The sequence below is a fragment of the Diadema setosum genome, chromosome 7, assembly GCF_964275005.1.
Source record: "Diadema setosum chromosome 7, eeDiaSeto1, whole genome shotgun sequence".
Classification (NCBI taxonomy): domain Eukaryota; kingdom Metazoa; phylum Echinodermata; class Echinoidea; order Diadematoida; family Diadematidae; genus Diadema; species Diadema setosum.
In genome coordinates this window covers 10,169,288-10,183,223 of record NC_092691.1, presented here as the reverse complement: position 1 = coordinate 10,183,223, position 13,936 = coordinate 10,169,288, and the positions used below count along the sequence as shown (strand labels likewise).

General features: G+C 39.3%; 1 protein-coding gene across 1 annotated transcript in view; it reads right to left on the bottom strand.

Moving 5' to 3' along the window:
* The window catches only part of LOC140230438 (uncharacterized), a 61,072-nt gene extending 60,288 nt beyond the window's left edge, over positions 1 to 784 (bottom strand). The window contains exon 1 of the mRNA XM_072310592.1: positions 649 to 784. Within this exon, the coding sequence (XP_072166693.1) occupies positions 649 to 751 (103 nt within the window). The 5' untranslated portion in view covers positions 752 to 784. The remainder of the gene's footprint in view (positions 1 to 648) is intronic.
* Positions 785 to 13,936: the final 13,152 nt, after the last annotated feature.

Sequence of the window (13,936 nt, the reverse complement as noted above, 5' to 3'; positions counted from 1 at the left end):
CAATCAAACAGCAGAGCACAACAATTACATCCATATAGGCCCTACATAATGGAAAAAATAGATTATTAGTGATCTTTCATAGTGCAAGTATTCAACCAAATAATGCTCTCTGTACTGGCATTGAAAGGATGATAACAATAAACAACATATGATTTAGCTTGCTGGAAAACTGTTCAAGTATTCAAAACCATCTTTTTTTCTTTTTCTCGAATTTTGTTCTAGTGCGTGCAATGTGATAAGCGTCATGTTGGCAGGTCGGATAGTAAGAGACAGAGTTGTCTCTTTTAATAATTTTCATTAAAAAACACACATCAACGAAATCATCACTGTTGACGTGTGTCCACTATCTATGTTTGTTTCTCAAGTAACGGACTGTTTGTAAATATCAATCAGTTTGGTCAGGTTTCTTTACCCAATAGCTAAATGAACATTGAAAAGTGCGTGATGTTTTTTTTTTCTCTCTTTCTGTAATTCCTTTTCATGTTCCTCCTATTCAATTTCACAGTCTCCTGCCACGTGCTCGGCCTTCTTCCACCCACAGGGGCATTGCAATATGCCACTATGAAGAACAATCTATTTGCTACAAACAATTTGTAAGAAGCTGTGACAAAGTTTTCTACAACTACATGAGAAGAAATCATCTCCTACCGCCATGACCTTCGGAGGGCTGTATCAGATTCAGCAGCAACACAGAGATAACGCAGAATGAGAGACATGAGACCAGTGCTGCACCTCTACCCATTGTCCTCATAGCAGATCACCTCCTGACGATGTGAACTTCTTCCTATGTCGGTCTTGAAAGAGACACGCCTATGCCAATTGGCGGTATACTCTAAAAAGTCGAGAATGTTAAAAGCGCAGAAAAGAACCTCCGTAAAATTAATGGCAAGATTCGTACGTGATGAAATGAATCCACACCAGTCAACGCTCGACACTCACTGGCTTTGTTTAGTCTGACGTGTGTAGGCCTACATTAATGGGGAATGGATGGAGGTTTATCTGGTTGGAAAGAAATGGTCGATCTGCAAAACAAAAATCTTATGTGATAAGATAACATCAGCTTTTCATGAGAGAAGTGTGGACGTCGACGGCACCAAAGGATTTCAAAACGCAATGAGCAATCATGCATCTCCTGGAAGTGCACTCCACTCCAACAATAGTACAACTATTTATCGCGAAGGCGCCGTACACAGTAAAGCCCGCTTCATAGAAGGAGTACAGTGTAAATTACTTTTTTCCCTTTGATCATGGTATGTGTGATTTGATTGGCCAATAAACCACGGAATATATGAATATTTGACTGAGATTATTGCCCATGCTGTTTTTCGTGTTTTCATGCCTTCATGGTATTATGGTATTCATGTCTATTGTTCAGGGTCATTGTAAGCACACACTCACATACACATCATTGGTTCGTGCCTTCATTCCGTGGGTGGGGACCGTTTCTGTAATCTATTACCATTCATGTATGTTTATATTCCTACAATCCATAGTTGCAAAGCATTTCATTCATCTGCTCCCTCGGATTATTCTACTCGTATTCTTTATTCATTCATTTTCCACAAAACATTCAAGTACATACAATTTATCATAATGATTATATTACATTCAACACAGGAAGGAAAACTATTTTGTATAATCTAATATACAGACTGTAATTTTTGAATTCATATTTCAATTTAATTTCATATTTCAGGCGAAAATAGCACAGAAAAAAAACCAATTATAAAATATCAAAATTACAAAGCATAAATTAGGTGAAACTAATTCACCTGAATGTACAACAATCTGACTCAATATCTGACTCACGTTCACGGAATTTATAGAAGTCGAGTTTAATTACCAATAACATGATGTAATGGGATTTAGTGGGAAGCGTAACTTTTCAGATGTATCCTCCTGGCGATTATTATAATCATCATTATGAGAATTAAGTCCGCTTCTTTAAATTCAGTATAATTTAATAGCATTTGATGGGAAGGATGTTGCAATTAGTAATTAAGAAGCTTGTAACGGTGTTTTTGTTTTGTTTTGTTTTGTTTTGTTTTGTTTTGTTTTTTTGTTTTTTTTTTTTTTGGGGGGGGGGCAAGTTCAAGGACAGCTTATTACCTTTATTCCAATCTGTTACTCTCCTAAATTCAGCATTTATTGTGTTCATGAGCGATTATGGATCAGGATATTTGTGTAGAAAATATTGGAGTCGTCAACAAAGGGCACACATTTTCATATATAATCACACTGTTTAACTCCTTTCGTTTCAAAATGGTTAGAACAAGCAAGTGTCTTTGTGTCTAGCTGTTGGTTGTTCAGTCAGGTGCAGGCCCTATAGACTTGAGTAAATGTTTGCTTCGATCGCGTCTCTACGCCCGCGATTGTAGACGCAAACAACAGCGCAAGGACTTCTGAAAAGGCTACTCAGATGGCAACATGGTTCCATCTTCCGATACGCTCCTGATTATTATTTTCCAAACACATAGTATCAATTTTATTGAACCTTTTCAACATGATTATTATGACTACATTATACACACTGCGAAAGGGACCCTAAAAATACAATTTTCATATAACTAAATATATATCCCAACTATACACAGTCATGATCAAAGTCATAAATTTAAACCTCACCTGCGCTGGTTTTCTGACGATCAGGGCGCCAAACATTCCATCAGCCCGCAGCATTCCTGAGTGAATGTGCCACCAGTGAGTGCCCGGATGATCCGCCACCATCTCGTAGGTGAAGGTCGTGGATTCTGGTATGGGGCACTGCGTCGCCATGGCGTCCCCATGGCTACCCCATCCACTTAGGGCGTGCTCTTCTGGGGGAAAACCCGTGTCAGTCAATGCTTACACCCTCATCGATTACAATGGTTTATCAGGTGGTTGTTGACGTTAATCTCAATGGTATCTCCTGCGCATACCTGAATTGCAACCAGATGACTATACTAATCAAGCAAACCATACACTGGGATGGTCCAGATGAAATCAGGGATTCTGAGGTGACTGGCAGAGCACTATTTTCAGAGGGGTGCAGTCCCGCACATTCTTGCTTTGTTTTTATAGTGTAAATCGCATACTCCATCCCAAAAATCTAATGATTTAACAGTCAGATGTTTCACTTTCTCTTTTTCTCATGTACACGTAAAATGCATCATGCTGAATATAGGCTATCCAGCCATCTTCTCAGATGGAAAATGAATAAATAAATAAACAAACAAGCAAACAAACAAATGCTTTTTGATCCCTTTCCTTTTATTAAAATAATGTACTATGTGTTATTGTTCATGTTAAATATGGAAAGAACAAACCTTGAAAATTTGAATAAAATGATCTTTTTTGACCGATATATACGAGGTTGTTGTAAAGAATTGAATGGAAGTCCGGCAAGCTAAATCTACTACATTGTGCAATTGCACTGTGAAATGCATAGTGAGCTTAACAATCAAGTTAAAGTGAGGCAGTCCTCACGAATTAAAAAAAAAAATATGTTGTTGTTGGTACCTCCAATTAACTACTTTCACCAAAAACAAACTTTCAAATCATCAAATAAGCTCGTAAATTTTGGTTGTGAAGTGTGAATCTGCATGGTGAATATGCTAATGAGCAAGTCCTGGCGGAGAGTCAGATGTCACCGAGGCACTACTCTTCCAAGCCGTGTTCTGCTCGTTATCCGTACGCTCCATAGTTACCCGGATGCATGAAGAAGTCGGTGGCTACTAGTATTTGACATTGTTTCTACGTACTGTGTGTGTGTGTGTGTGTGTGTGTGTGTGTGTGTGTGTGTGTGTGTATCGTGTATTGTATATTCGCACAGTACACGTGTGGACGGTACAACTAGATCTACGGTAGATACTGCAGTACCCCGTACGCGGTTTGCCCTTCGCACTTTTCCAGTCTATCACAAACGCAGCTGCAGCCCTGTCGCCGCGCATGCACGTTCTATATAGTACGTACAGATTGTAGGTAGAAACGGTTCTACACTTAAGACCTCTAAGTACACTATGGGGGCGACCGCATTCAGCGTCGTCTGGTCAGGCTATCTTACATCAGTAGTTTTGCTCGAATCGTGCAGAAAATTTCCCAGGAGAATCCTTTTTCCATCCCAGACCCACAAAAGTATCGTGAAAGGTGAGCTGTATGGCTGGGAAATCTCGGTACAACGAAGCCGAACATAAGAAACTTACGGTCTACAAAATCTCGATACCGTGTTGTGACCTACCTGTGCGTGGACCATTTGAGAAGCAATGTTTTTACGTGGACCGGCAGGCTGTGGCCCTCGGTTATAAACCGAGAAAACTCCAGAAGCCAGATGCAATCCCGACCATTTGCTCACATGAGTTATGAAACAGAAACACCTCGAGCATCGACTTCGAAGAGAACCGAGGGAAAAAAAGCGAAAGGGGCTAGCTGTGTTTCATTTACGGTAGGGCTGCAGCCGAGGTTGGACTGCAGTATACAGTGCCACTGAGCTAGCTGCTGCCAGTGCCGACTGGACATACACGGCAAAGTGGTGCGAAATCATATCCTTACGACCCCCTGTGACACTGTGTTTACCCTGCCCGGCAGACGTCATATTTTTTTTTTTCGAGGAAAGGCGATATCTGAGTACTTACAGAAATATCGAGATACAAACAATATTTTCTTTGAAGAATTCGACTCTCTTCGGTTTAAACGCCAAACTCAGCTAGACGGAGTACTGTGTACGTTATGGTAAGAATTCGCGCGCAAGAGTGGTTTGTACGCTAAGAAGTATGCAACACGGACGGAAGCTGGAAAAGGACCGTGCCTATTTGATGTGAAGTTCATGGTATATTTGATTTAAAAATACATATAAATTTATGTTAACAATATCAATTTTTCATGAATAACTAAGCTTGAAATATTTTGTTTGAAATAACAAAATCAGATACTTTCACATCTTACGATAACATTACAACTGATCATTTGAACACTTAAATTGGTTTGTAGAGGCACGGCTGTCAACTTGGTGAGTAGGGCATGCATGACGTAGCGTCTTTTCTCCGGCTCTTACACGATCGCTTGCAGGAATTATTTTTCAAAAATCGCGTACGGAGACAGTTTTTCATTTCCACGCGTATAAACTGGTGAAAGTGTATGTTTTTTACTCTTCTTAATTATCATTACAGTGAAAATCTCAGGACTGCCTCCCTTTAATGTTGAAAAGGCTTCCATTTAGAAAATCTAGTAGTCATTAATTATTAATTCTTTTAGCTATCATGATTAATGAAGTTTTCCTTTAATCCCCTAGTACCCTTCAATCGCCCATCACTCTAGCAATTGATGTTATTTTCCTCTTACATAAAACATGTGATTTGTGTGTGTGTGTGTGCCTTTATACACTATCAGAAACTGAACATCAAACTGAAAATGTTTACTAATGAGGAAACAAATAAAAAGTTACATAAAAAGTAAGCTACAATGTTATAAAAGACACAAGCGTATACAAGAGAACCTTTTTAGAATGAGCTACTATAAAGCATTACAATTCTCTGCCATAATTATCAGTTTCCTCACTATCTACTGGTACAAAAAAAAAAGAACCATGACGAGTTGGGACCTGCAAACCCCCTTCGTTTTCAGAAGTTTTAGATTAGAAAAGGTTAGGAAGGTTAGAAGGTCTTATCAGACCGCTAATTAGCAAACAAACCAACTCACTAACTAACATTTGGCAACTACTCCAAAATAAGACATTCGACAAAAGGCCATGTCAATATTTTGTTGATTCATTTCACTTCCATTTCAATTTCAGATTCAATTTTAATAGTACGATTGATTGATTGATTCATACAACGATACATTTAGGTCCTCAGAAGATTATGGGGTATATTTAGAAAAAAAAAAACACCACAGCAACAAATAAACATACTCCAACAATTCAAGAGTGATCCACTATAGCCAGTTGCATTGAGGCGAACAGAACAGTGTCAGCTGTAGACGTAGTTAAAGTTTGTTATTCAGAAGTTTCGTTTATCCACAAGTGAAATAAGGCTCGTAACTCAGAAAATTAAATAAGGGTCGTTTCAAATTCGGCAGGATCGTTTATTCGAAACTGCGGGAAAATAAAACAGGTTCGTTTTTCCGAAAGTTCCTCAATAAAAAAAAAAAGATATATCATTCGTAAACCCGAATGTTTGCTAATACGCATCTTCTATTCTTTTTCGGAATAACAAACCTTATTTCATTTTCGGATTCAAGAATCTTTGAGAAAACTAACTTTCTGAATTTTCATGAACAAACATCAACCCCTACCACGTCGGTAAAATATCTAGCACGTGTCTAGAGGGGGTCATCCCACTAGACCGACACCCACGAGTCATACAGCCCACGAGTTCCATATTGAAAACAGGTCCATAAGTCATACATCTCACGAGTCATACAGCCCATGAGGCAAATGAAGCCCATGAGTTCGACACTAGGTAAAAACAGCCCACGATCCTCGAGTTCGACAGATACAACACGGGGTTTTAATGTGTCGGTCTCGTGGGCTTTGCTAGCTTGTCGAACTTAATGGGCTCTACGACCTGTGAGCTGTATAACTTATGGGCTGTATGACTTGTGAGCTGTATGACTCGTGGGATGTATGACTCGTGGGTGTCGGTCTCGTGACGTGCACCCGTCTATTTAGAGTAGGCAGGAGAAGAATATTGGTAGGCTGGAATCGGAGACTAGGTTTAAGTTTGTTCCCATGGTAACAATCGAGCAGTACAGCACAACACGAATATACATAATCAAAAATGAATTGCTAGTGACCTTGCGTAATGTATAACTATTCAATGAATTGTGATCTCTTAACTGATATTGAAGGGATGGTAATGATAAACAACAATCGACAGCTGCGGGAGATCGTTCCAGTAACAATAAATCATGAGTAATGATATTTCTGGCTTTACCTTATATCACTCATCATTGTATCAATTGATTTCAATATGCTCTTTTATGGAACATTTCGCGCGCGCGCGCGCGCGTGTGTGTGTGTGTGTGTGTGTGTGCGTGTGCGTGTGTGTGTGTGTGCGTGTGCGTGTGTGTGTGTGTGTTCGTGTATGTGTGTGCGTGTGTCTATGTGAACTATCAGAAACTGAACATCAAACTGAAAAATGTTTGCTCATGAAATTATGTACACATATAACACAATAAAAGTTACATAAAAAAGCAAGCCTCAATGTTTAAAGATGCAAGCGTATCACAAGAGAACCTTTTAAGAATGAGGTAAATCATAGTCAGACCGCAACACCCTGAAAAGCCTCCTCATTTATCGTACGCGTATGCATGGACCTTGCGGACATGAATACGTAATGAGCTGGAAGACCATATTTTTAGAGTCCTTGTAAATCTAAAAGACATTACCAATCTTCCTGATTAATACATCGATAAGAAGCTGAAAAGTTGTACTTTGATGACATCCGACTACTTGAAAGGTTGTGACATATAAAATATGCTAAACAAGGAAATTATAAAACATGAAATTTGCATATTTTTCATTTTTCTTAGGGGGTACATTAAAACAATGAAATAAACGTGGACCAAAATCGAAGAGGTATGAAATGAAAGAGGAAATATCATACTATGGAAATATGATGACTTCATGTGGACTGATTATTGGAACGGGTCAAGTGATCGAATAAATCATTGCGTTGTACAGTTAATTTTTGACGAGATTTCAGTTTGCCGCGAATACGCGTTTCTGATTGGTTAATTCCCTCTGAGTGGAGAGTTGAAACAGTTGGTCAGCGCGGAAGGACAGTAAACGTGTGCTGTACATACAGTAATACTCTGTGTGTAGATAAAAGTGTAGGACCCTATGAGTGAGTGTGTGCGCGCGCACGATGTATGTATACGCGCTCGGGCTAAGATCTCCACGTCAACAACAAGAACAATACTCCACTCTGATCGCCAGCTCAACTTTGGCTTGGACTTTGTTTACTCAGCTAGCAGTAACTGTTGCATTAATGAATGGCTCATTATTAATCAATAATAAAAGATCTAAAACTTATTGTGCACACATAGTTCTTTGGGGATCTCTATTGTGAATTACTATAATTATTCCATCTAATTCCACTGTATACATCGCTGAGTAATTTAACTAATGATACCCGGGGAGCGCATGATTATGCATGTATCTCAAATTGCCACTCCATGATTTTCACTCGACGAGACTTTCAATTTTTATAGTTTTCTAAGCGAGGGACCAATTCAGTTCTTACTGTGCTATTATAACAACAATCTCTAGAACGTTGGATATCAGTAACGAGTTGATTCAACTTTGGAACGGGTCGGGTGATCAATAAATAGAAAGCCTTGTCATAATATGTTCTAGGATCGTTTTAAAAAATGTCAGTAGGATGCGGTGATAAGAATAACGGTATCATAAGGTCATTTCACATGATATAAGCATTAAAAGGTCTGATTTAATATCAAATATTCACAAATCATGTCAATTAGTCACGGAGAGTAGATCTTCATGTCGTCAAGAAATGAATCTCGTAGACCATGCACTTTGTCTCTGAATTATCTCGCAAAATCTCGGGTGTTGAGAAGGACATGCGCAAAAACCTGCGCGTACGATAAATTTTTGATTTGAGCTCATTAACAGCAGCGTTGCGGTCTGACTGATTACAATGCCCTGTCATGTCTATTAGTTTTCTCACTATCTACGGGTATAAAAAACAAAGAACTATGACGAGCTGGGACCTGCAAAATCCCTTCATTTTTAGAAGGTTTTCTTATGCGACAGCTTATAGCAAGCAAACAAATAAACAAACTAACAAACACTGGGCACCTGCTCAAAAACTAAGACATTCGGCATTAGGCTATGTCAACATTTTGCTGATATATTTCAGTTTCATTACAATTTCATTTAAGTCTATAGCCTAATGTAAAGGGAAAATCTTCAGATATGACAAAATAGATTACTAGACCTGGGATAAGATATATAGGATAAAATATTACAAATATAGAACACGGTGGTCTATTCACCAAAATGTGAATATAATACGAAATGCTAGGGAAATACAATGGTATCTTTTCAAAAGCAAGACCGTTAACGTCTCAGTACAAATCGAGTGTGAAGATGAAAATGAGGAATACGGATGCAAATGAAGGAAAAAAAAAGTTGGGGGGGGGGACAAAAAATACTCGGGGTAAAGTAAATTCTTCTCGAATACGATTACAGCAGAGTAAAAAACAAACAAACACTGCATTTAAGCTGGCAAACTAGCGGTTGTTCTGATAAAAATATTCAAAATAGTGTAATAGTGCGATTTATTGATTCATAAAGCGATACGTCCAGGTCCTCGGAAGATTATGGGGTATAGTTTGAGAAAAAAAAAAACACCAACACATAAACATGCTCCACCAATTCCAGAGTGATCTACTATAGCCAGTTTTATCAAGGCAAACAGAACAGTGTCAGCTGTTAACATAGTTACAGTTTGTTATTCCGAAGGCTCGTTTAGGCAAAAATGAAATAAGATTCGTCAATCCGAAAATGAACTCGAGTCGTTTCATATTCAGTAGGCTCGTTTATCAGAGAATGGAAAAAAAAAACCCTCCTATGTTCGGATTAGCGACTCCTATTTCATTTTCGGATTAACAAATATGTATAGTTTTAGGAAATTAGGTTTGTAAGGACTCGTGCGTTTGGAAATAACGAACCTTCGGATGAACAAGCATCACCCGGCTGCCGCGCCGGAAAAAATTCTATGAGAGTAGGCAGTTACTGGAGTATACTGGTACAGTCAAACCTGTCTATAGCGGCCACCCAAGGGATACGGGGAAAGTGGCCGTTATAGACAGGTGGCCGCTATAGACAGGTAACATGTATCATCGTTGTATACATCTATATACTTACATGTACATGTACATGTATGTGTGTATGTATGCACATGTGTGTATCATGCACAGAACAATGCCGGTGTTTATGAAATTGTTGCACAGTACATGTAGCATGTGCACAGTCATGAAGAATGCTTAACACTAGTGCCTTATTGTGACTGAAAAAGTGATGAATGCAACGGTGGCGATCACTGAACGTTGGCCCAGGAATGACTGGCACGGCTAACAAGCAGAAAAACACGCTGAATTATCGGCTCGGCTACGGCTCCATCGGGGTTTTGGCCGCTATAGACAGGTTAAAATCTACCGCGGGAAACAAAATTTGTGGCCGCTGGCCGCGTTAGACAGGTGGCCGCTATACACAGGGTCTTTAACATTGCTTTTCTCTCGGGGGGATTTTTCAGTGGCCGCTATAGACAGGTGGCCGCTAAGGCAGGTTTGACTGTACACTGGAATCCGACAGCGCAAACAACTAGGTTCAAGTTTGTTCCCATGGTAACAATCGAGCAGTAGAGCACAACACCATTATACATGATTAAAAATGAATTAAAAATGAAATTGTTTGTGACCTTGCGTGGTGTCACTATTCAACAAATATTGTGATCTTTTGATTGATATCGAAGGGATGGTAAAGATAAATAACAAATGACTTAGGCTGCGAAGAGATCGTTTCAGTACTTCATACATAAATGGGTTTGTTTTTCTCAAAATTCAATTTTGTTTGAGTGCCTACAAGATGAAAACCGTCATGTCGATGGGTTGGATAGCTATATGAACAGTGTTGTTTCTTGTAAACATTTGTAGCAGTCAACACATCAGAGAAATTATCAATGTTGATGTATTCCACTCTCTTTGTTTGTTTTGTTTGAATATAAGTCGGGTTGGTCAGGTTTGGTTAGCCAATGGCTTAATGAACTTTGAAAAGTCAGTGGCCGTTTTGTTTTCACATATTTTGTCCCTTTTTTCTCTCTCTCTCTCGCTCTCTCCCTCTCTCTCTCTCTCTCTCTGCAATTGCTTTCTTATGTTCCTTCTTCTATCCATTATGATAGTATTCTGTAATGTGCTCGGTTATTGCATTATTTCGTTATAAATAACATTCTATTTGCTACAAACTGTAAGAAGCTATAATAACGTTTTCTTCAACCAGTGGCAGATCCAGAGGGGGCGCACGCCACTTTTTATTCTTTGTTAAAACAAAAGATGTAAAAAGAACAAAATGGGGGGGGGGGGGGACGGAGGCGGCCCCCTTTGATGTTGTAAAGGCGCCTCCCCTTTATGGAATTCCTGGATCCGCCCCTGTCAACTGCTTGAGGAGAAGACATTTCCTACTGTCAGAAGGCTGTATCAGATTCAACTGCTAGCAGCAAAATGCCCAGGAGCGCCGAAATAACGCAGAACAAGAGACAAGAAATCACGAGTGCTGCACCACTACTCATCATCCTCTAGTAGATCGCCTCCTGACGATGTGACCCTCTTCCTCTTATCGGCCGAGAAAGAGACACACCTATGTCAACTGGCGTTATACTCTGACGTGGAGAATATCTAAAGTGCAGAAAAGAACTTCCGACAAAAAATGACCAGGCTTATGCAATAGAATGAATCGACACAAGTCCGTGCTCGAACCCGGCTTTGTTTGGTTTGTCGTAGGTAGATTGAGGGGGAAATGGACAGAGCTTATCTGGTTGGAAAGAAATAGTAGATCCGCAAAACAAAAATAATATCCTTGATAACAATAATAAAGGTGTTCTGACATCATATTAAACCCTGTCACCTGTTCTTCAGCAATGTTATTAAAACATCTAAATTGAATGAATAAGCTGGCTACTTGATTTAATGCCGATTCTTTATTTTTCAACTCTTCAAAATGTTTTCAAAAATATATGCCAAAATACAATATAATATCCCATTACTGAAATCAGGGGGCAGATGAAGGATTTGCAATTTCACAAGCTCATGATATGGATATACAGTACAAGTTAGTGTCAATATAATGTCAGGAACGGGTTGTCAGACACGCAACAAAGATCTGTGTGTGTGTGAGGTGCTCCGTTAGTGAGATTTCATCCTTGAATTGGCCTGAATGAGGAAGATGTACTCGGTTGCATTCATTCAATAGTTTCACGTTTGCTACTTGATTTAATTCAAAATCTCTCGGCGGGCGTCTCTACCTGTCTACCTCCCGCTGTTCTTCTCTTGTTACAAATATTATTTGCATAGTCAGGCGTTATCAGTCAAGCGCATGATACATTATTCAGTGCGGAAAAGTTGGAAATAATGAAATCCCTAACCCAGGAGCCAGAATTTCAGAATTTCACTTTATTCATTGTGGCATTGTAGCTCTCGGTATTTATTTATTGCTTTATAATAGGCATTATCAGTCACATGAAACACGGATAATACAGCGTGCTAAAGTTCGAAATGATAAAATTCCCTTACCCTGCATGGGTTTCAGAATGTCTGAATTTCACATTGCTCAGTGTAACTTGCAGCCTGGAATCCCTAATCCCATCTAATCTGCATTCAATTTTATAGAATGGTTTCCACGCCATGACCTTGGTGAACTCTTCCAATTTATTCTTAACAGATTTCGAAAATTAGCAATAATCTACCACCCCATAATATATTTGAAATGGGGGGAGGGGGGTAATAAGGTAACATTGTTTATATGCAAATTCAGATCAAAAATAAATGAGCAAGTTACAGGTTGCCAGGTATGCGTCATCGTGGTATATAATTATTGTATATCGTCTTTATCTTTCTATATTTTTCGGTATTATGAGCGAAACGGTAGGAGTAGTTTCAGAGTTTCAAAGAAATATCCAGCACTGGCATGACTGGGGGGGGGGGGGGAATGATTCGAATTGATTTATGAAGAAGCTATACTCGAAAAACATATTTCACCTCTCATAAGGTCGCTCCATTATACAAATCTTGACAGTTATGTTCAACTTAATAGGAATTTGTGTCAGCGTTTTCATGTGACTATTCACAGTTTGTCACGAATACCAGTATTGTGGGACGGTTTTGATACGTATATACTGTAAATGCAAGCGGAATGAGGTGGACTTGATTAACATGGTAATCCCGGATGTAATTCACATGTTGTTGGGAACCATTATGTGTTTCTTCCCCAGACTTTGGCATAACATGTTATAGATGAACTTATATCATGTTATACTTATGGAAAGGGTCGTTGTGTGGTAAACAAACTGCAGTGGAACTCAATTTGTCAAAACATATTGTTAGATCAAAATAATCATGTGAAAGCGGGCAATTCTGCAGGCCTCCTTTCCAAACCCCTGAAATAGGAGGTAATTTTGATGGCTCCCCTTCCAAAAGCCTGTGATAGGGGGTCAAAATTCTAACGCATTTCCAACCTTGAAGGGGGTATCTCTATCAAGGAATCTGGAACAAGCATAGATGTGTATATGATTGACCATGGGGAGGGGGGAGGGGTGCGTAGATGAAACGCCTGTATCTTTTTGTGTATTTTGCACTTTGGTTGTTTTGTTTTCCGATGAAGAATGAAGTTGTCGATGCTGGCGTGCGTCGGCGTTGGTTCCTGCGTTTGTTGTCTCGCGCTGTTAGACGAGGCTGTGAGACAGTAAACCATGGAGATCAGATATACATGGAATATATTCATTGCGCGTGTGTCATGTAGAAGCGTTATTCAAATGCTAACGCAGAGGACGTTATGTTGTTTAAATGAAGAGCAGGCTGTAATGTTCTCGACCCTCAGTTTCAAAAAGTGTCAAATTATGAAAGCGCCGCTCAGGGTGCTTGAGAGGGAGGATTTAAAAAAAAAACACAAAACGAACCATGGCTTGTAAATCGAATCTTCGGAAAAACAAACTTTCTGAATAACGCGTAAATGTTCGGATTAGCGACACCTATTTCATTTTCTTATTAACATAACCATGTATAGTTATAGGAAATTAGGTTTATAGGGAATTGCGTGTATGGAATAACGAACCTTCAGATTAACAAGCATCACCCGCTGCTGCGCCGGCAAAGTTTCTCTGAGAGTAGGCAGGAGCATAGGTAGACTGGAATCCGACAGCGCAAACAACTAGGTTTAAGTTTGTTC